The 22,341-nt window shown below is 52.6% G+C and overlaps 9 protein-coding genes across 9 annotated transcripts; 7 read left to right on the top strand and 2 right to left on the bottom strand.

Moving 5' to 3' along the window:
- Positions 1-475: 475 nt before the first annotated feature.
- On the top strand, positions 476-1,033 carry INS49_004180 (uncharacterized protein; the record flags this gene model as incomplete). Its single annotated transcript, XM_043164970.1, has 1 exon — positions 476-1,033. The coding sequence occupies one exon, from the start codon at positions 476-478 to the stop codon at positions 1,031-1,033; it is 558 nt and encodes a 185-aa protein (XP_043018620.1).
- A 46-nt stretch (positions 1,034-1,079) lies between these two features.
- On the top strand, positions 1,080-2,248 carry INS49_004179 (uncharacterized protein; the record flags this gene model as incomplete). Its single annotated transcript, XM_043164969.1, has 2 exons — positions 1,080-1,208; positions 1,370-2,248. The coding sequence occupies 2 exons, from the start codon at positions 1,080-1,082 to the stop codon at positions 2,246-2,248; spliced, it is 1,008 nt and encodes a 335-aa protein (XP_043018619.1).
- An 839-nt stretch (positions 2,249-3,087) lies between these two features.
- On the top strand, positions 3,088-4,104 carry INS49_004178 (uncharacterized protein; the record flags this gene model as incomplete). The annotated part of the gene is made up of 1 exon (XM_043164968.1): positions 3,088-4,104. The coding sequence occupies one exon, from the start codon at positions 3,088-3,090 to the stop codon at positions 4,102-4,104; it is 1,017 nt and encodes a 338-aa protein (XP_043018618.1).
- Positions 4,105-5,384: 1,280 nt separating this feature from the next.
- INS49_004177 (uncharacterized protein) lies at positions 5,385-9,122 on the top strand (the record flags this gene model as incomplete). Its single annotated transcript, XM_043164967.1, has 4 exons — positions 5,385-5,828; positions 6,252-6,486; positions 6,983-7,096; positions 8,020-9,122. 4 exons carry the CDS (start codon positions 5,385-5,387, stop codon positions 9,120-9,122), a joined length of 1,896 nt encoding a protein of 631 aa, XP_043018617.1.
- Positions 9,123-10,330: 1,208 nt separating this feature from the next.
- On the top strand, positions 10,331-11,553 carry INS49_004176 (uncharacterized protein; the record flags this gene model as incomplete). Its single annotated transcript, XM_043164966.1, has 2 exons — positions 10,331-10,350; positions 10,416-11,553. The coding sequence occupies 2 exons, from the start codon at positions 10,331-10,333 to the stop codon at positions 11,551-11,553; spliced, it is 1,158 nt and encodes a 385-aa protein (XP_043018616.1).
- A 498-nt stretch (positions 11,554-12,051) lies between these two features.
- INS49_004175 (uncharacterized protein) lies at positions 12,052-14,298 on the bottom strand (the record flags this gene model as incomplete). Its single annotated transcript, XM_043164965.1, has 4 exons — positions 12,052-12,062; positions 12,188-13,648; positions 13,704-13,965; positions 14,020-14,298. The coding sequence occupies 4 exons, from the start codon at positions 14,296-14,298 to the stop codon at positions 12,052-12,054; spliced, it is 2,013 nt and encodes a 670-aa protein (XP_043018615.1).
- A 1,235-nt stretch (positions 14,299-15,533) lies between these two features.
- Positions 15,534-16,732, bottom strand: INS49_004174 (uncharacterized protein; the record flags this gene model as incomplete). The annotated part of the gene is made up of 2 exons (XM_043164964.1): positions 15,534-16,502; positions 16,562-16,732. The coding sequence occupies 2 exons, from the start codon at positions 16,730-16,732 to the stop codon at positions 15,534-15,536; spliced, it is 1,140 nt and encodes a 379-aa protein (XP_043018614.1).
- Positions 16,733-17,791: 1,059 nt separating this feature from the next.
- INS49_004173 (uncharacterized protein) lies at positions 17,792-18,418 on the top strand (the record flags this gene model as incomplete). The annotated part of the gene is made up of 2 exons (XM_043164963.1): positions 17,792-18,110; positions 18,180-18,418. 2 exons carry the CDS (start codon positions 17,792-17,794, stop codon positions 18,416-18,418), a joined length of 558 nt encoding a protein of 185 aa, XP_043018613.1.
- A 1,154-nt stretch (positions 18,419-19,572) lies between these two features.
- On the top strand, positions 19,573-21,301 carry INS49_004172 (uncharacterized protein; the record flags this gene model as incomplete). Its single annotated transcript, XM_043164962.1, has 4 exons — positions 19,573-20,064; positions 20,117-20,247; positions 20,334-20,410; positions 20,472-21,301. The coding sequence occupies 4 exons, from the start codon at positions 19,573-19,575 to the stop codon at positions 21,299-21,301; spliced, it is 1,530 nt and encodes a 509-aa protein (XP_043018612.1).
- Positions 21,302-22,341: the final 1,040 nt, after the last annotated feature.

Below are 22,341 nucleotides of genomic sequence, written 5' to 3'. Positions count from 1 at the left end.
TTTGACTCAAGGACTTAGCAAAGAAATCTTCCGCCACCACCTGGCATCTCAATTCGTATTAAGCCGGAATTTTTGACAGTATGATTTCGTCCACTCAATATCAACGGCATCTAGCTCCTGCCTAGGACACCAGGCCCATCGTTCGTTTGGGGTGAAGTGGCACATTAAACAGGACGATGACCTCGGAGTCGACCCACGACAGTGTGACTGACAGAAATGGAATGATTAGATTAGCCTCTGGTTTTGAAGTGTTGGTTCGAGCAAGCCAATAGGGATGCAGGACAGGGTGTGACTGTAGCCTAATCCTGGCTCCACCGTATGTGTAATTAGTATGAGCTCGCGCTAAGCGCTCTCCAGCTTCACCTTCACCTGGCTGCCTCATTCAGAGATCACTTTGTCGAAGCCTTTTGCTGAAAACGTTTTACTACATACGCTGTACCACAAAAGCTCCATACAGTCACCGCAGCCAACCAAGATGTTGACCAGAGCATCGCGCAGTCAGGCGCCAGCTGATGGCGCTCCCGCCTTCAGTGGAGCTTTGTCGATGGCTGCCAGGAAACGCAAGACGGCAGACGAGGCACCAGTCGCGCCGTCCAAGAAGAGCAAACGCCTCCACACTACCAGTCGAGACGGAATAATCCAGAGTCACTATTCTACGAGGAAGCTCATACCCGAGGGCGAGTCCACACCCTGGAGCTCGCCGGCAGGGACTCGCCAAACAGGAAGCTTTTCGATTCACCCGGAAACAACGCTCAAAGCCTTCCAGCAGTCACCGCCTGATGTCTCTGCTCTCCCCGTGATCAACAAGGCGCCGACCGATGTGCTTAGAGTCTTTGTCTTTGGGCTTGGAGATATGAGTGGAAAGCTTGGCCTTGGACCTAATATTAAGAGCACTCCTCTACCGGTCCCCATACCCAAGGTGGACGGAAGGGAAGAGGGAAGCTACACTATCGTACAGATTGCATGCGGTGGCATGCATGCGATAGCACTGACACAGGACGGCAAAATCGTCACCTGGGGCCGGGAACGATGAAGGCGCATTGGGCAGGGACACGGCATGGGAGGGTGGTCTCCGCGACATGGACGCCGAGGCCAGTGACAATGATGGTGGCGGCAGCGGCTCCGAAGACGAGGCACTGAATCCGCTGAAGTCCACACCGACGCTCGTCCCCGAGAGCTCCTTTCCCGCCGGAACAAAGTTTACTTCTGTGGCCGCTGGGGATAGCTGTAGTTTTGCAGTCACTGAGACAGGTCTTGTGTATGGTTGGGGAACATTTAGGGCAAGTACACTAGCCCTGATCAATCTTTACTCGATTCAGACTTTTGTTATATGTTGTACACAGATCTGCTAACGTAGCTAAATACGCAGGATAGTGACTCGAATAAGCGCTTTCTGGGGTACAATGGAGAGCATATCAAGAGCCAGTTTACTCCTATGCTAATACCTGGCCTCCAAAACATCAAGTCTGTTGTTTGCGGGGCCAACCACGCCCTCGCACTGGACATCTCCGGCCGCGTGTGGTCGTGGGGTGTAAACGAAAAGCTGCAGCTTGGACGGAGACTCTATGCACAGAACGACGACACGGATAATAGCTTCTACCCTCATCTAGTCAATCTCAGTCGTTATGAAGTGAGGTGTCTTGCTGCTGGTCCATACCACTCCCTGGCAGTCGACAACCGAGATAGAGCTTGGGCATGGGGCATGAACAACCTGGGTCAAGCAGGACACGCCAAAACCGCCGGAAAAGACGGTGCAACTCTCCCCTACCCTCTACAAATTCGGGCTCTGTCTGGGCAGGCGATCCAGCTCCTTGCAGCCGGGGAACAGCACTCAGCAGCCGTCACCGGCGACGGACGCTGCCTAGTATGGGGATACATCGACAAGCACAATGGATTCAAGCTGAGCCAAGAGCAGATCAGCGACCGGAGTTTAGTTATGTCCGATGATCAGGGCCGGTCACGCATCCTACTCCAGCCTGTGGCTGTGCCTAACATCGGCCAAGCAGCGTATATTTCGTGCTCTAGGAGCCACACCATCTTTGTCAACAGGGAGGGCCGAGCTTTCGCTGCCGGATTTGGGGATGAGGGGCAGCTTGGAAGTGGGACAGAGAGTGACAACGACCTCGCCAAACCGGTGCAAGGGCTTGATGGAGCCCATATCGTCTGGGCTGGGACAGGTGGAACGTTCAGCATGGTGGCTGCACCATTGTCCCAAAGCACAATGATGCTAAATAATGGTTCCATGTAGGATAACGGCATTGTACTGGATCTTTTCTTCAAATAGTCCAATACAATATCAAGGACGTTATCGGGCATGGTCGACATGCTCTGCTGGAAACGTGCCGCACTCACAAGAATAGCGCATCACTGTCAAACACGAAGGAGGGCTCGATGAAGGTGATTAAAACGAGATGCATCCACTCAGACTGACGTGGAAAATGGGCATGTTTCAAATTTGTGTTGTTGTTAACACTGTCAAGGTGGAAGATGTATGGAAGTGCCAGAAGTCATTTGTGAGGCCAAAAGTCATCTATGGGGGATCTTACTCTGGTATAGATTGGTAATGGCAAATGAAATGCTGCCAGGGCTTTCGGCTGATGTTGTGATGAAAGACTTTGTCATATCGAAAGCTTGTTACATGGAAGCTTTCGATGTGACAATGCGCTGCAACATTGTGATGCACCGTGCACAGTACCACGAGGACTAAGTGAGGTATCAGCTGCTGAAGCGAGTCAGTACAGATTTTGAGAAGCCAGACTGTAGGACTGTATTTACTGCTGATAACGGCAACGTTTGCGGGAATACCCGCCCTCAAGATAGAAATTTGGGGGTTGCCTCCGTTGACGCTCAAAGAAACGGGGTTGATATCAGTGACTGTTAGTGAGGACGACCCGATTATGGACACATGAGTCAAAAATAGACCTTCAAAATGCGTTTCCCTACCTCAGATCCAGGGTCTCATGTGACGGGCAATTAATTGGGTGGATGTGAAGTCATCACGAGGGGCCGAGCAACGGACGACGTCGATACATCACATCATCAGCCACACGAGAATGGAGATCCCAGCCACAATGGCTCGAGCCACCCATGCCCATTTTTGACGACATCAGGAATCGTGTCTCGCCACGACCACGTGCGATGCTGGTTTCAAAACTTGTCAAACCTGATCTGCCCGACAACCTCACCCACGCACTGCTACAACTCTTTATGTCTCCAAGAAGCAAACGGAGACGCACAGGAGACCGCTGCCATGGCACAGGCTGTGGCCAGCCCGATTGTGGCGATTGCCACCGCGATGAGGATGCCGACGCCGGCCAGCAGCCGCTGCACACCACCGGGCCTGCCCAGCCCTCGCCCCCGACACAGAGCCCATCACCTGGCCTGGCGGCCATGATAGCCGCCCTGGAGGAGAAGGCGCTGCGGGACCTGCTCCTGCAGAGCGCAGCGTCCAGCCAGGAGATCCAGCGTTCGATCAAGGACGCCTACCAGCGACAGGTGGCGAGGCCACAGCCGCCGCCGCTACTCCCGCAGCCGCTCCTCAGCGCGCAGACCACGCGCCCGGCCGTGCCGCTGTCGCAGATGAGGCCCGTCACCAACTTCGACCACTACAGCAAGTCGGCTTGGCACGCCCTCAACGACCGCGAGCTGCTCGGCCTCAGCGGCAGCCGCCAGTACACCATGGCCGGGGACGTCTACAGCGACATCTGCGACTGCGTCAACGCAATCGACGAGATGACCAAGGACGACGCCCCGCTGGGGACCAAGCAGAACGCCATCGAGACCCTGCGCAAGATCGCCAAGACCATCATCCTCGGCGAGGACACGGTCGGGTACGAGGTCCGCAAGGAGCTGCAGAACGACTCGCACATATCCGAAATCATGATCCGCATCACCGAGAGCATGACCCCCGAGGAGAGGTTACGTACCGGCCGGAAGGCGGATGCGAAGGGGACACTGATCAGCAAGTTGGAGTGGGTGAGGGACGAGGCGGAGGGGCACTGTTTGAAGGACTTGGAGGGCTTCGGCAGAGTCCTGGAGCTGATGAAAACGGGCTTTGCCTCTACTCACGGCAGCTCAACAGCTCCCATTGACCTCACCAGCTAGACGTCTGCACGGCTCGGTCACAGCTACCTGCAGCTTCAGCATATCACATCTCCAGATACAGTCAGATGCAGCCCAAGTACATGGGCACCAAACTTTACTTGCATGATGGTTAGCGAGCTCTAGATTTGACAGCATGTGTCCGAATGAAGTAAAGCCGTTTCATTTCAGAGCATTGGGGGCCACAGGGAGTCTCGGGGAGTAGCTAGACCGCATCAGCTTTATAGAGAACATTCGAGAAGCGCTTTCATTCCATGTAGCACCCATCTGATAGCATTCCCGTCCGTAGTGCTTCCCGTCCGTAGTGCTCCCGTCCGATCTAGTATCCTTTTTTGGCACTAGCGACGGGATCAGCCTCGAAGGTGAGGCTTTCATGAGCATGAGCACGGACCATGAATGAAGGGGACAAGCCCACATAGGCAGTGTCATGTCTCGACGCGAATATCGGGATTCTTTGAGTAAGGTCGCGCTTGTGGAGTGAAATAGATTCTTTACACACGTTATCCATGATAATCGGGAAGCGGTCACTTGATTAAGTCAAATACATGACGTGAGGACGCCGTATGGGTGCGCATTTGCACTCGCATGGACTCACAAGACTATGTCCATTGCAGTGTTCTCATGCTTGGCCGTGTATGAGTGATTGCTAGTAAATTTCACACATGAGCCCTCGCAGCCTGGTATTTGCTGCGCCTGCCATTGGAAGAGTTCATTTGGTATTATCATGCTCTACAAAGAGCCATATGTAGGCACGTGTTGTCCAGGTGCGGAAGCCACAGGCATTATTTCCAGATGAGACAGTGGGCAAGCCAGGTTGAAGTTCAAGGATCGTGACCTGGACATGGGATGAGCCAGCACTGAGCGACTTCTAGATGTCGCTTTGCGCACTAAACACACGATCGAATCAGCTTCAGCGACTTGCGGATGTCGCTTTGTGCACTGACCTGACGATGGAATCAGATTGAGCCCTGCCGACTAAGCAAGAGAGCACACACTTTAAGAAAACAAGCAATACAATTCTAGAAATCTTTTCTGCCTGGCAGCCTGCCCTGCTGCCAAAATCTGCCGTTTCCAATCTGCTCCGCAAACCCTCATCTCCTTAATGCACCAGGCCAAGCGTGTTCGCCCGTCATAGACAATCGGAAGCCGTAGGTGAGTTTGACAAATTCGGACTCCGTTCCTTAAGGAATACTCCCACTGTCACCAAGGTTCGCTTCTAACGCCCAGTCATCGCCTAGCGCTTGACGCAGAGCCAACAAACACACCCAAACCCAGACGAAGACATGGCGAGCGACGACTCGGACTCCGATGATTCTTTCTACGGAGCCATGGATCGGCTTGTGGAAAGCATCAGAGAGAGCCTGTCACCAGAGCTGCTCGCACTGGTTGGACGCCGACTGTTCGAAGGACAGAGCACCATTCGCGCCGACCCAGCCGATACACTCAAGGTCTTGTCCAAGTTTCTCAAGCTCTCCGCCAAACCTTGCAGCAAGGAGGTCAAGATGGACGTCGGAAATGCTATCCTGGACAAGTCTGATCCCGTGAATCTCTTTTTCGGCTGCTTACCGAGCCCCGAGTCACACGAGATGCGTCATGTGAATGGCGGACAGGCGATCTTCGATGCATACGATCACGCGCACGAAGTGCTGGAGTACTTCGCACTCGTTCATGGGAGAGAGAAGTTGAAGACGCAATACAAGGGTACACTTCTCGACAAGCTCTTCGAGGTACTGGATCGAGCAGATCGGCCCGCTGTCTGGAGCCCTGTGCAGTGGTCTGAGAATCTTCTCCTTCTTGTTTGGGAAATCCCTCGCGAGATAAACATTCGGAGAGATTACACTGAGAAAACTTCAAGTCTCATAGAATATCTGCGCTGGGTGATACAGGGACGGAAAGACGCCTCCTGCCCTGTTCGAAAGCCGTGGGCTACTGTCGATCCGGCGGAGCTGAGAAGGAGTGCTTACGATGAACTGAGCCGCCTCCCTCACGACGCACTGCCCGGATATTGTGCCAGTTGTTCCGCCGAGGGGGCTGCTATTCGATGTACGTGTTGCTGGCTCGGTCCGAATGGAGACAAAGGAGCTGGGGCAGTGTACTGCAGCGTCATGTGCCGAAAGGAAGACTCGGGACGCCACAAAGTGTCTCGCCAGGAGTTCGGGGAAATCTCCCGTCTCACCGTCCTTTTCCAAATCGTCTTCGTCCAGTATCTTTTGTCTATCAATTACAATGGCTACTATATTGTGTCGGCAGACGATGGAATGGTGAAAGTCTTCATGGATTGCTCCGCGCCAGAGGATCTCCAGAACGAGTCCATTTACAAGGGTGTATCTCCGGGCCTGGACCTTTCCCTTCCGAAGGTCGAGGCTGCACTCCATGCCTTTGGCTGTTGCGCTATCGAAGAATCGGCAAGAGCGCTGTTGGAGTATTTCTTCCGTTGTGAGTTAAAACATCAGCCTGTGTCAAGATCGAAAGGCCATGGCCAATGTCAAATTACGAGTAAGCTGACTCTCCGTGGTAACAACAGCGTCATCTACTTCGATAGAATTCTTAGATTTTGTCCCCAAGAATGCCCACATTCCAGTCTTGGAGCACTTTGGGGATGGACGATGCAGGTTCAACATGTCACCAAGGCATACGGTTGCTATTCTCAGAACCAACTCGGGACTCCAATTCATCCTCGACCCCACCGCCGCCCAGTACGGGTGGAAGGAGAACATCGCGCCCCGGGAGATATACACTCGGTGCCGCATTGATCGCGAACTCACTACCACCGTATGTTTGGCTCCAAGTAGCCCGGGCCCGCGCACGGAACACACTCCGAGACCAGAAGATGAGTCTGAGCTGGTGAGTTGGAAACACAAAGTTGTGGCTGAGGACACAGTCGACCTTGCGAAAGATCATTTCTCAGCCAACGGCGGTCTTCAGGATACTCTTAAGCTTCCGCAACATCAGTTTGAGGAGCAGTGCCTGGCATTAAGAGAGACTCTGAAGTCAGGTATGCGCATGCGTGACCAGTGGAGGGAAGTCCACGAGAAATAAGGAAGCCTGCATAGTTCATTCATGATCCAATGGACTTTCAACGTCGTTCACAATGACCACCATCCGAGGATGTGCGTATCGCCGTTTCGACAAAGGGAAACTTTTCGAGGTGCTCGAAAAGGTTCAATCATGTTGGACAGAAAAGTAATCCCCAAAACGGAAGTCTGACGAGGGTTAGGAACGCAAGAGCTTCCCTGGCATCAAGGGTCAGGAAGCCTGAGATCATGCTATGCATTCTCAAGGAGACGACAGCATGAATACATTTAAAGGAGATAATGTCTAATTACTATTACTCACTGGAAAAATGGCTGTTCCGTGCAATACCATGTAGATATCTTATGTCACAAGAGGGGCACGAATATCAGCATCAATCCTGATAAATAATTCGGAGTTCAGGGACGTGGCCTACTGAAACTCAGTGTCTCAGACGGACCCGGCATCCGTCATCGCTGGCAACAACTAATGTCAACCTCTGCCTTTCAGCTCCGACCTTCAACCGTGGTTCAGCATCTGGTATCTCTACGTAAGGATATACTTGTATAAGTCTAGCGACTGCGTAGGAAACCTCTAGTATCGCGAACTCCTCTGCATCAAGATGGTGATCAGATCAGCTGAAGTGTGAAGAGTAGGTATTGCCGCGTCCAGCGGTAGATCAGAGGACAACTTACGTCCGAGGCAAGGTCGGCGACCACCATTGAAGGGGAGATAAGCGTATCCGATATTCTTCAAAGCATCACCCTCCCACCTCTCCGGCCGGAAGTCATCCACGTCCTCGCCGTATATGTCTTTCCTTCGGTGCATGGCGTAGACACAACGCCAACGAAATGCGGATGCTTGTCAAGTTTAGCATTGTATTTGCTAAAGCTGGTAGGTGGGCAGATGCAGAGGGCCTGCTGGTCAGGGTCAAAGACTTCTTGTACTCGACTGTCGGCCCCAAGGACGAGAAATTCAGGACGATTACCGCTCTTCTCTCCGATGTTTATTTCAGGATGGGCCGGGCTCCGAAAGCAGTCGAGCTCCAACAAGAAATTCTGCAGAGCTGCCACGAGCACTTGGGGACAGAACACCCGGACACTTTCCGGGCGCGAGACAGATTAGGATGCACAAAATGGCTTCAAGGTCGTTTCACCGAGGCCCGACAGCACCAAGAGATTGCGGTCGAAAGGTTCAAAAGGTTACTGGATATCGGCACAAACCACGAGTACAGGTTCGAGGCCATGGACAATCTCGGCCGGACCATTGGCAAGTTCTGGGAGACCCACCACTTTAAACAGGCTTATGAGTTGCATCACGAGGCCGTGCAGGGATTGAGCAAGGTACTCGGACCAGACCACGACAAGACGCTCACCGCCAAGGAGAGCCTGTGCCGGGTGGCGCTGGTGCTGCGAGCACAGCGGAAACACACGTTTAATCCCCTGGAGCTGATCACAGAAGTAGCCGAGACACGCAAGGTCAACTTCGGAAAAGAGCACCCTTTGACCTTGCTGGCAACAGCGAACCTGATTATCGCCAAGATGGAAGCTGGGCACCTCGAGGATGCGGAGACAATGGTCAGGGAGGGCTTAGAGGTCGCGATACGAACTCTGGGCACCGACTACTACTACGGGACGATCCACGGCCGCGATATACTAGGGTGCGTCCTGATCCAGCAGGGCCGCTATGCTGAAGCCCAGGAGGTCTTCATCCACGTCGTCGAGAGCCAGAAACGGCTGGAGATAAGGCGTGGTGACCATCACCCCGAGCGCCTTGCGTCTCTGATTCAGCTTGCCAAGGCAGTGTCTCATCAGGGGAGAGTTAAGGATAGTATAAAGATCTGTGAGGAGACGATCGAGGGCTTGGAGATCATCTCCAAAGCACCGCACCCCTTGAGGGCCGGCATGATCAGAGCTCGAGACCAGATGGTTCCGCTCCTCAGCTCGCCGCAGCACAAAGACCATACAAAAGTTGAGTTTCCGTGGATTTTGTTCCCCGGTGGCCCTTGAAGTCCATAAGGGATCACTGGGCTGGAAATGCCCAGGGCATGGTGGCGATTATAGATAATACAGAAGACGGATAATGAACTAATTTGCCCGAAAATTGTCAGGATGATGGGTAGACATGGAGAAGCCGGATAGTTCGACTAAATCTTTAACAAGTGTTCATCATTGCGTGAAATCCATAATGCAAGCAAAGTTCGCATCCTACCAAGAGTCCGGGACGAGGACGAGTTGCACCTGTCGCTCGCTACCTAAAACAGACTGGATTAGAAGACAACATAGTAAATGATCACCAGAGCAGGTTCAGGTATAAAAAGTTCTTGCTTGGAGCTGCCAAGAGAGAGCAAAATAAATGAACTGTTAGCACGGGGTTTGGTGCCCTGAACGTTGGTGGTATGTAGCCCCGTTCAAAAGCATTCAGGACGTCGCTCAAACTGAAGACCAGTGACAGAGAGCTCCAGCCCGAACAAGGAGGTTCAACTTTGTTTGCTCTTAGTGGAAACGTCAAGCACCATCAAGCTTTCAACAAGGGATCCCCGCCTGATAGATCTGCCTTAAGCTTCACCAAGATGTGGCCACGCTTGCCTGTGGGTAGAAGCTTTGATATAACGGAGCATTTGGTGAGTAAGCCATGGTCAAATCGTACGTTTGTTTTCGTGTTTGTGGCAGAGGACATGGCAGAGACCTCACGGGCACTGCCTGATTTCCCTGGAATGGGATGCTATAGCCTTAACCGTTTCTTGAAATGGGTCGTTGAGCTTCTTCTACAAACGAAAACTTTAGTGAAGGAGACTCGCCCCGCCCAGCTGTGACTGGGCTTTGCAGTTTCCAACTATGCAGTGAAGGACCCCTTGCCCTTCATACGTACCCCATTCAATTTTAATTGGATTGCGGGCGGAGTTCGCAAGCCTCCACGGAATCTGGGTACCTGATCAGGCAGGCACCCTGGCTGGAATAGCTTCCTCTGGTGGGACCCACTTTCATCCACCTGGTAGTTCATCTGGTTATGCCCACCTTCCTTCAAAACCTGATCCCTTCTGGTTTTCCACCTTAACCATCCACAACCCACGAACTCTAGAAGTCGCATCGTCGCGAGCCACCTTTTAGGGCCTGTGGTTTTTCTTCATCACAACTCTTTCCCCAGAGTCATCACTTCGGCGAACGCCACCACGACAACCACAATCATCGAATCCTTACGATGCCCACCACCTGAGATGGACTTTGGAGGCTGCAGGTATGTCCATTCTTTCTGGAGTACGCGCTTCACACTTTCCTCACAGCTAACCCGAGCCACAACAGCGACGCCAAGATGTCTGCCCAGATACACAACACCATGAGCAGCGACCTAGACAAGTGCGTCAAGGTCGCCGAAATGAGCTCCATCAAACTCGTCAACGCCGCGTCCCAGCCCGACCCGACCCCATACTACAAACGCATCAAAACCCGAGACCAAATCGACAAGGAGGGATTCCCTAAGTTTGGGAAGCTTCCTGCCGAGCTCAGGCTGAAAGTGTGGGAGAACGCGATGCCGCCCTACGGACTCTTTACAGTCCTCATGTTGGGACGCGAGGAGCCAAAGCCACAGCAACCACCTCCCCCGGCCCCCTTGGCCTTCCGTGTGGTGTACCGACTGGAACCCGTTGCCCGCGACCAGCAAGACGATGAACTGCGCATGCGCCTCGACACCATGCGAGCAATTCAGCGCACCAACTCTGAGGCCGCGTCCGAGGTGCAGAGGGCGTTCCCCACCACGATCAACTGCACAGGTGGGAAACTGCGCTTCAACGCCGAGGAAGAAACCCTCAGCCTGTCCAATGCGCAATGCATCTTGTCACAGAATTTCCTTCTACGATTCGAGCGATATAACGAAGGGGCTATGGCCTTTGCGGATGACTGGCACAAAATCCCTCGAAAAATGACATTCATCGGCGCATGGTGGAACCCTTTCGCGATGGTGAATTACTGGCTACAAGCACCTAAAGCCACGGGCGTCTGGGGTAACCCACCAAGAGCCAGGGCCATGGAGGGTTTCATGGGCTTCCTCGCTGACTGCACAAGATTAACCACGCTGGGGTTTACGTACAACCAAGTTTGCGATGAGAGAGTCATGCTCATGCCGCCTCCCCAGTTGAGCACATTGCACCACGAAGTTCTACCCTCCTGCCATCTCGTACCCGACCTGAAACGCTCATTCTATGATGATATCGATGGTTGGCCCAAGATTACTCTTCAAAGTCTCCAATACCTTGTGGCAAGCGTTCGCGGTCTTGAGGCATTGATCTACGGACTGGGCACCGGCCAGGAGCTTCCGATTCATTGGCCAGGGATGAGATTTGGCCGTCCAGAGCTACAGCACCTCCAGGTTCAAGCTATGATACCTGCAAAGCTTACGCTTCTTGACCTAGTGGAGAGGACGGTGAAGGCGCAGGAGTTGTAGCTTCTGGGGGAGAAGGGGACCAATTGGAGCTGGAGGCTTCTGCAATATTCGTGGTCGAATTGCAAGGGCTCAGAATAAATCGCCATCGGCGTCCTCTTGGGATGAGAGGGCTCTTCAATAAGGTGGATGCTCGGATTATTCGGAAGCTGGTTGCTGAGGTCTTGGAAGCACATGACATGCATCACGCACGCCACAATTCCATGTTTTTATCCGGTGTGACAAATTCCACGGAGCAGGGTGGCCAGGGGAATGCGATCGAGACTCTTGTGGAATGTATTTTTGGTACGGCGTGCGCTGGACGGGTTGAAAAACGGCACTGGCTTTATTGAGCGGGGAGGCCACGAGCATAGCCCTGAGGTAGACCTCATGTCAACGAATCGTCAACAAACAAAAGGCCCTTGTATGATTCGGGTTATATCATTTGTGTGTTTATATTAAGTGATTGCTTCGGTTGTAAGACAACCCAATTATGCCAGCCATCAGCTGCAGCAGCAACCCTCACTTTCGTGCTTCAGGTTCCGCGGAGCACGAGCCGATCGACCTCCAAACCCCCCCTCGCCCCCTTCGCGATGGCATGCCGCCCATCCCACACAGGGAATACCACCACCGCCCCAAACGCAAAGAACTGCCATACAATAGCGACTGTCGTCCATCCACTGAAAAATGATTTTGAAGATGTAGTCTCGATAAAGTGGCATCGGCCACAGCACAAATGTGACCAGCACGATGACGACGAAGAAGACCCACGCGATGCGCTCCCACAGCCGTAGTTTCTGGAGAGTCGCTTCATCAAAGGGGTGTTGGACGTCGTCGAGGCTAATGAGCGAGGGTGCGTTGGGAATTTCTGGGGACCCCCTGGCGACTTTTCGCTCTGCAGCCAACGCTGGATCGTCCGCCGGGGCCGACTTTGTCAGGGCAGAAGCATGGTCAGTCCCACCGGCCTTCAAAACAGTACCGCTCACTTTGTTTTCGTCGTCACTGCCTGACGATGGCGACCCCAGTTTCACATCCTCTCTATACAGAATTGCCTCGTCGGCAAGCTCGATCCGCAGGAATTCGCGCCAGTCAAACTTGGACGGCTTGTACAGCGACATCAGAACCGAGTACAGCGCCGGGGAGAAGAACGACCCGATTGCTCCATACAGCGCCGGCAGCGGGGTTTGCGTCGACTCGATGGTCACCGTCCCGTACAGGTGGTACGCCGTGCCAAGCCAGATGCCAAGCCCCGTGAAGAAGCCCAGGACGGGGGAGACGACGGCCGCGAGCCTCGTCTGCCGCGACCATCCCAGGGTTAGAGCTAAGGGAATGATCCCCGGGCAGCTCACGACCGGCCTGAGGTAGCCGAGCCAGGTCATGTTCGCCCCGCCGTAGTTCAGGGCGATGGCGATGCCTGACATGAACACTCCGTGCATTATCACGGTGAGGTGGCTCACCTTGACGAGTTTCTTGTCGGTCGCGCGGGGATTGAGGTATGTTTTGTAGACGTCGAAGGAGAGGATACTGCTGACGGCGATCATGGACGACGACACCGTGCTTGTCAGGGCCATGAAGACAAGGACCAAGAAGGCAATGACTCCTTGGTTCCCAATCAGGGCTTTGATGGTGTATGGCATCACGAAGCCGGCGCTCACTTCCGCAGCAGTGAACTCGCCGGGGAATGTTGGAAAGACGGGTGTGTTGTGAATGGCCCGGGCTGCCAGGCCAATAACCGTTCCAAGACCCCATGGAATTCCAAAGATGGCCAGCGCGGCGAGGTTGTATCCTGGAACTGTGGCATTGACCTCTGTTGCAAACGACTTCTGCCAGAATGCTGTGTCCATGACTACTAAAGCCAGGTTTCCAAACTTCAGGTCCAGGCCCCAGATGATCGCGTCTCGAGACTTCATCGTGAGCAGCGACCCCTTGTAGTTGCCGGGGATTATGTTCTCGGAAGCGGCGGCCATAACCTTGTCCCACAGGCCATACAGACCACCAATGGCGTCATGGTGAAGAATCGACAGCGTGAAATAAATGATGAGGATGAGAGCGACGAGAGTGTGCAGGAAGTCAGTCAGAAATGTGGCTTTCAGACCACCCACGGCAGTATACAGCACAACTGCCAACTGTCAGCTTGAACCGCAGATGAGGCATGAGAGAAAAGGCCTGCTCACCTCCGAAGGGTATGATGATGCAAGCTGCGACAAAATGCATGCCCGAGACTCCATACACAAGCTGCGAGCCAGTCAAGATCATACTGGCGCAACCGAACACATTGTTGATCAGGTTCATCACAATGAAGACACTGTGCCCTATCTTGCCGTACCGCTGCTTGATAATCTCGAGGGAAGTATGGGCATATGGTACTCGAATCTTCGCCATCACGCCCAAAGCAGCCATCAAAGCGATTTGGAAGCAGAGACCGGAGCCCCACCACTGCATGGAATTAGTGCTTACCATCTTTGATTAGTTGGAATGGGTACAACTCACCAGCGGGACAGCGAGCCCGTAGCGGTAACACATAGCGGCACACATGACAGTCTCATTAATCCACATCCAGCTCGAGAATACCGCCGACGCTGTGAGTCCCGTCCCCACGCTGCGGTTCGCCACCAAGAACATCTCGGAGGTCCCCGAGTCCTCGGACAGGTACGCCTTCTGGATGCGAACGGCCGCCAGGATCACGACGCAAAACAGGACGCCCAGCCCGATGAGCAGACCGTAGGCTGTGCCCTGGGGAATGAGCTGCAGGCCCGCGACGGAGACCATCTTGGCTTTCTGGCTATGCTTGCTTGATAAAGTGGCAATGCCGGCGGGAGGGTCGGATTGGGTCGCAAGCGGGCTCGGCGAGGCTTGTGTGAAAAGTTTAGCCTATCGCTCGTCGACTTCGAGCTCTATTTCCCGGCCTGGGCGTGGCGTCAGAGGGTCCGCCGGGACGCACGAGAAGCTGGGCGAGGGAGAGATCGGACCTTGCCAAGTGAGCAGCCAAGTCTGGTCTTTATATCAAGAGAAGCACCGTTTTTAAGCGATGAGGGTCTATGTTCTGATCTTCACGTTTCCCGGCATTTTTCCAGTGTGGCCCCCATCTGGGGCGAGACCCGGACGACACCCACATGCATTGGGGATGATGACGGCCCCGCGTGGCGGGTCAGATCTGCGCGAGCTCGCATTGGATGTTTGCTGCAGTGCAGCGAATGTATCCGGCGAGAAAGGCCATCACGCTGCCGTAGTGGGCTATTGCGTTATGTGAGGAGCGCGGATCCTTGTCGGATGTCACTGATAGCTAGGCGCAGACACCGCTGCGATTGCGTATGGCGTGCTCGGGGTGCGACATGACGAGGGCACCAGAAAAAAGATAAATCCTTCCAAGCCAGCAAAAGCATTTCTCAAACGATCGTCATTGACACCAAAAAGTTTGAAAGACTGCCAGACAAGATAATAACGTCCCTCATTAATCTCATCAACTTTGAGGAGTAGCTGGAAGGCCTCACTTTCAATGGGAGGTATTCGTAGGTTGCATGCTCGCATGTTGTATGACTCGAGGTTATTTCGGGAAAGATGCTATATTCTAATGATACAGCTCCCGTTCAATACATATTAAATTCATTTCTATTTTATGAGTTGACTGCCAACATGAAGAGTGAAACTGATAGATCTCCGAGAACGGTAAAAATACCGTGCCCTCCAATCGGTACTGCAGATGGCGTTTCCAGCTTCTCCAGGCATACTTTATCTCCCTCATAGTGCCGTTTACCTTTGGATTTCCGAAAACGTGACAAAAGATATCCCTTAACATTTCTGCAGCCGTATTCAGTTTGGTAGCCGTCTATGGTGGCCTGGGTTTCTCCATCAAGTTTTTCCTCGCAACCACGTAGGCCAGGCACCGCTGGCTGCCACCTTCGTTGATCCCAAGCATACTCAGCAGAACTGAAAGCTACCCAGGGCTGGCATTCCCAAGAAATGTCTCACTCAGCGCGAGATGCAGCTAATCCTAGATTTCGAGACTACGTAACGGCGACGTTGTGAATAACTGTAAACTCTAGCACGATGAAGGCAACGTAGCCAACAAGCATTGCGCCTCCGATCCAACGATCAAATCTGCCACCGATCCAAACGGTTAACGTAAAAGCAAGAGTTGAGCCCCACAACACTGCTAGTTCGGGGATGTTGACATTGCCACTATTGAATTCCCCGGAAGTGTCGACCATGATGATGCCCATACAGAGTGATAGAAGAAAAATATTGCTACCAACAGTATTAGCCACAAGGATCCCAATATGTCCTCGGTGTCCACTCATAACGGCAACGAATTTCTCAGGGAGTGTGGTGGCAATAGCGAGGACAATGACTCCGAAGAGAACATCAGAGAGGCCGAGGGTATCGGTGATGTTCATTGCAGCGTGGGATATGACATAACCGGCCAGACAGATGGCTAAGAACCCAAACATAAGGTAAAGGATATGGTATCCCAGACTTTGACGTCCACGGCTGACCCTCTGTGCTGGGAGAAGGGGTGTCGAACTGCCGCTCCGTTGGTGTAGCCAGGCGCAAGGTTCCTGGTCCTCGGTCAATTCTCGACTGGCCGACGTCCCTGCTGAGTCCGCGTCGCTTTGTCCATCGCTGCTCTGGTCGCTGCTCTCATCCGAGTCTTCCGGAGCCGCAAGGCTGCCCTTGCTGATTGCCCAGCCTACTGAAATCAAGTAAACGGCGAAGACGGCGATCAAAATGGCACCGCATGTTATCCAAATCGTCCCGCGGGAAAAGTATGTGACGGGCGTAACAAAGGTGGTGACAATCAGCAGGAGAACTGAATATATCCGAGAACTCCTATCGAACTGGGTTGTCTCTTCCGTCCCACGGAATACGAGACCCAGTGAAAAGGCGCCGAGTATATTCGAGATGGCAGACCCGACGATGTTACCCACTGCCAGTGACGAACGTCCTTGGGCAAGAGAGGAAATAACGACAACCAGCTAAAACCGGTGCGAGTCAGCGGGCTAATACTGCCAAGGCCCGAGCATTTGAAACCAACCTCCTCCCATTCCGCGCCGGCCGTGAGAAGCGCGATTATTGTGTCAGGTACCCCGGTGCGTCGTGCGACAACGGCGGTGTGGTCGACGAACTTGTCGGACCCGAACTCGAGGACGAATAAAGTGCTGATGAACACAGCCACGTTATAGGCAATGACGTTCCCGTCTGCCATGATGGACCGTATGGATGAGATTATTCGGCATCGAGTTGTTACGCGGTACTCTTTTTGGACCCGGCTGTCGAGTCTGGATGTTCGTGCTCCTGACGTCGAGATAAAGTTTGATCAGAGCGCTGCGGCATGCGCAGCCGAAGTGGGGCTGTCAACCGAAGGCTTAGTCCAAAACTTGTGGCCTGTCAAGCGTGAACGGGAGAACAGACAACCGTACTCTTTTGTGAGTACACTCGGCACAGTACTGCTACAATATGAAACCGCCATTCCCTAGTCGGCAGCACTTGGCATTAGTAGCGGGAAATTAAGCAGGCAAACACCCCGCCAAATATAGGGTGCAGTACTTGAGAAATACCATGGTTGCGGCTGCCTGGCAGAGGCTTCGTCCAGCCACAGCGGAGTTGACGCTCCTTGAACGGCAAGGCTTCCAGTTCTTGTCTTAGCGCTCTTGTCTCCGCAATCTCCACAGCGTACCACCCCGCCCGCAGTGAAGCCAGCGAAGTTGAGATGAGGAGCCAATGTAGCCTCTGCGCCTCGTATGTTTTCTTTTCGCTGTCATCGTAAAATCTTGGCAGATGGTGCTAGCTGTCCGCCAGCTGCAGCTAAGTATTTGATCTTTTATAGATATGTATAGCTCTCTCTCAACCAGTAAAGTTTCAGAGACATCGGAGATTTTGCCAAACCTCTGACGTTTTGCTGACCAGTTTCCCGGTGGCTGTTTGAAACATTTGATCTGAAAGTTCCAAAAATACGTGAAACGTGGGGATGCACTCAGACCTAGACATCTACTCTGCCGTCTACAGGTCACGCACTGAACCTTTGATCATGCAGCTGCCCAAACCACAATGGATGGTGGCTTGATTCTTGCTGCGTGCTCACTGTTGTCTATCTATTTTGTAGTCGCCAAGTTACAGCAGAGCATTTCTCGGTTGCGACTGAGTATGAGAAGGATATGTTCCTCGAATTCAGGCCTCGAATGTACAAATCCGTCAATTTCAGCCACTACTTTCAAAATCCCATCCACGTCACAGATCAACTTGAATCTTGAGCTACATTCTCAACATGCATTCCACGATCCTTCTTGCCACTCTGGCTGCGGTCATCCCTGCCGCACTCGCAGAGGAGCTTCGTGCCGCCGATGTTCCCTCAGCATGCACAACCATCTGCCAGCCAATTGTTGACCTCACCAACACCTGCGACATTGACCCCAACGAGGCGGACACGGACAACGACAAGCGTAGGAAGCTGCGCCTACGCCAGACAGAGGAATCCGATGAGGCCATCGAGGCCAACTGTATCTGCACGAACAAGAGCCTCGATGTCGCAGGGGTGATGGGGCTCTGCGCGAGCTGCATCTCGCAGAACGGGAATACGTCAGATGGTTAGTGAAGCCGCTTCGGCCTGTTTTTGAGGGTCTCGAGGTGCCGACGGCTAACGCTCTCTCGAATAGATGCCAGCAAGATCATGTCGCAATGCTCCTTCACTTCCACTTCATACACCCCTGCGGCAACGACCGCGGTCGCGGGTGTTCAGGTCCAGGCAACCAAGCCCGCAACAACTGCTGGGACCTCGACTTCCACGGGAAGTACGTCGTCGTCCACAAACACGGCTCAGAATGGTGCTGGGAAGATGGCGGTCTCGGTTGTGGCTGCCGCTGGTGTTGGTTTTGCGTACTTGTTGGCACTTTGAGGGGACCCAAGCTGCCCAGATGGTTCCGAGGATGGCATTTTGTCGTTGATGGAATTAAGCGTTCGCTGGCAAGCTTGATGATGGTACAGAAGGTATGTATGTGTTATTATCTTATTATGGCTCCAACCAAGTGGAATCAGATGACCTTCTGTATATGTCCATAAGAGCCCAGATGACTGCATTCTCGTGCAGCTAGTGAACCTCTTCAGTAACTCTTGTCCCACATGTTTGAGCCCTTTCGATGAAACCTTTGAAGCCACTACACGTATATGGCTTTGTGTGACGATGCTGCTCGAAATAGATCAAGACCAAAACCAAGAGGGGTGTGACTTGCTGTTCCTCCTCCGCAGACGCCAATAAGCTCGGACTACAACTTGGTTGCAACAGGTCATAGCCGATTGCATTAACTACCTTATTTGTGTAGTAGTGGCACAGATTTGTCTGAATGAGTTACTGCTTTACTTTACACAGCTCCTTCGCTTCCTCTGCCTACTTGGAGGCTCTGATTTTGATTGGGGACGGGTACTATAACAAATCGAAGCAGCAGTCCAGCGTCGATATATTTTTAAGTCGTTATTCTTGGCATTCTTTTGTCTCTGCGCCTCGTTTTATTTAGTGTTCGATGGACAAAAGTCATCTGTCTATTAACCAAGGGAGGCAAGTGAACTAGTGCCGTAAGTGCAGCTCGAGAAACGGCACTTCCGGAGGCTGCTCGACATTCAAGGCCCCGCGTTCTAATTTTGGAGGATTTGACAGATCAATGGCGCCCGAAAGAAATCGATAAGCAAGCTGAAAGGCGCGTGCGGAGTAGCTTGGGTGGTACCGGACGTGTGTGGGCTCCAATTGCACGCCATGCGTAAGCATTTGGGTGACACCGGGACCAATCTCACTGCATCATTCGCCCTGGAACTGCCACCTATGTGCGCCGCGGCTGAGCATTCGGGGAACCATGTCAGCTCTTGAATGGCACATCAATCTGACAAGCTGATCCTTCGCACAGGGGAGTTCATCGACCTGACTCAAAAGATAAGAAGCCGTAGAGCCTGATCATCCTTTCAAATACAGTCGTGCTTTTCTGGCCCCCTTCGAATATTCCATTCCTGTAGGCTCAATAGTCTTTCCGAGGCGTGAACGGGAGAACTGAGTAATTCATCATGGCACCAAAATATTCATCGCGGTTTCGATACACTATCGAGCGACCATATCCTTTTCGCTGGTTCACACCACTCATCACAGTGACCGGCATAGCCGCAACTGTGCTATTCACATTTGTCAATATCGCCACCGACGGTTACGTGCAAAGTGTGATTTACACAACGAATCCAAATTCGACACTGGAAGAGCATCACTGGTATCTCAACGCACCATGGTCCTGGATCAGCACCGCTCGTTCTTCATGCCAGTCTCCCGGGATTGCCATAGGCAACTCATACTATACCTCGAATCAACAGACTGGCAGCTACACTGTGACCATGATGAACACCACTTTGGGCCCCGATGACGATGCCGTTTACCCAGGACTCCAGTCCAAGACTCTCGGCACCACAAGCTACCTGAATAACACCCTGCATGACTGCCAGATGGGGGATTTGATGGTGATATTCACGTCGCAGCAGCCAGCTAGCTCTGCCAAACTACAAATCCAGGTACGAAATGTGGTATTGTAATATTTGCGGCATTATACTTACCATCAGATAGACTGGACCAATTTACTGCAAATTTGACGCCGAAATTCCTGTCAATATCACCGTCGAGCAGTCATTCAGTGGGACAGAGTTTCTCTTTGAGCAACGTTCCAGTTTGAGCCAATGGACTGTGTACGATTTCATGTGAGTGCTCGAAACATTAAAATATGCTTTGCAATTCTTCATCCAGAGGCAGCACATGTCATAAACTGGACTAACTGTGAATCTAGGCAGTCAAGCTTTGACGCACTCATGAACGAAATCCATGGACTAAACGACACCATCGAGTATACTGGAACCACTTTAGGTGCGTCACGACGGTGACGCTTTAAAATTCAACTTACTGACAGATATGTTCTGGGATGCAGGTCTAAGGGCGGCAGACTCCGGAGACATTGCCGCAGACGACTTCTTCTCCACAACGATAATCAGTCCGGGACAGAGCGCAAGCCTCGTCTCACTATCGAACAGCAGCCAGAGTGACGAGCCATTCCCGTTGGCTCAGGGCGGCCCCGGAAGTGTAGCCAGGCTCCTCGACGCATTTGCGAAATCGTACTATTCCGTGGTCATGTGGGACCTGAACTTCGACAGACAGACCAACGCGTTCGCCTCTAAAGATTCAATGGATTACCTCGTGAACGCTATCAACAGCGCGACTGGCAATGACACAGTGACTTCGAGCCCCATCCTCGGCGCGCCGGGCCTGGTCGGCAACCATGCACGATTCGAGATGCAATATATCTGCTCGGTCCCGCAAAAGAAGGACACAGGCTCCCTGATTATATCAGTTGTTGTGGCCAATATCGTACTGCTCTGCGTCTTCTGGAACATCTTCAACTGGGCGGCGCTGAAATACCTCCGAAGCCGCGATCCAAGCTGGGACTTCTGCCGCGGGTGCATCCTCCACAGCGAATCTTCTCGGACTAGGAGCAGGGTCATGGTTATGGACCTAGAGAAGGACCCCCTCTGCGAGGATGATGAAGTCGCACAAGACATCATGCCATATGGCAGCCAACGAGGTCAACGGCGGGATAGGCAACTTTGGAAGAAGCCAAGGGCGTGGTCAGAGTCGATCGGCGTCAAGAGCTCCCAAAGCTCGCTGCGAACTTTTATATGCAGCGAGGAAGGACATGTGCGTGGCAAGAGCGATGACGCCTCGTACTCGTCGGAGAAGGCCCAAAAGATTCTGGGGAATTGAGCGTTTGACCTCTTCGTGCTCGATTACGGCACGTTTGTCTATTTAGTTCTCAGCGCTGCTGGGCAGGCGAATAAAGTCGACATCTCGTTGGCCGTAACAATTCTTTTGTAAACGCAACCATCGCGCAAGTGACCGATCCCACTCAAGCTCCTATGGAGTTCACCCCTATAATTGCTGCTGCTGTATACGCTTCACACACCCCCCCCCCCCCCACGATTTGCGGGCGCCGGCGCGGCGGTGGTGGCCGCGGCAGAACGAACCCGGCCGAGTCGACTCGGCCGGCCCAGCTTATTATTGATTACATACATTGGACGCGCAACCAGCCCAGGCACCGGGACTGGCGGCATGTGGAGTATTGTTAGATCTGACATAACATATGCACGGTTAAGGCTCAAAGAAAAAGTAAAGACTAACGTCATTTATATGGAATATAGCCTACAGAAGCATAAGTATTATCAGCGATAAAGAGACGCCTCTGCCTATCATATGCCTTCTCACCTCACCACATTCTAATAATGAAGCTTAAACCAACAGGGGGCGGTGTGGGCGGCCGTAATATCAAGCCCACTTTAGTTCTCTTCAGCTCCATGCAGCTCTAGCCCATTAAGTTGGGTTAATTTTTAATATAGCAGCTGCAACGACTTAAAAGTCAGTGGGTCTGGGTATTCTATCTTACCTGTCAAAACAAAATCTTCTACGAATCCTTCACTGTCGCTTATATATTCAACAACATCGGCCAGACTCGACTATGTGACGGCTGTGGTTTAATATAAGTAAGATCTAGAGAGGTTCCCATTATAAACCATGGTTGCCTATATGAGGCCAAATTCGGCAACTACTTATCGAACATTTTGAGTGTTGGCCGAGAGCAATTTGGACAGCAATCTGCAGGGGGCAAGGTCCAACATGCATGTTAAAAACTAGAGCTAGATGTAACTTAGTACACAACAGCTTACACAAACATCACAGCAAGACTTGAATGCTTCTCAATAGATCGAACGGAATTTTCATACACAGACAGCGACATCATAACATCTTAT

The sequence above is a fragment of the Diaporthe citri genome (genome assembly GCF_014595645.1).
Source record: "Diaporthe citri strain NFHF-8-4 chromosome Unknown scaffold_11, whole genome shotgun sequence".
Classification (NCBI taxonomy): domain Eukaryota; kingdom Fungi; phylum Ascomycota; class Sordariomycetes; order Diaporthales; family Diaporthaceae; genus Diaporthe; species Diaporthe citri.
This window is presented reverse-complemented; position numbering and strand designations above follow the sequence as displayed.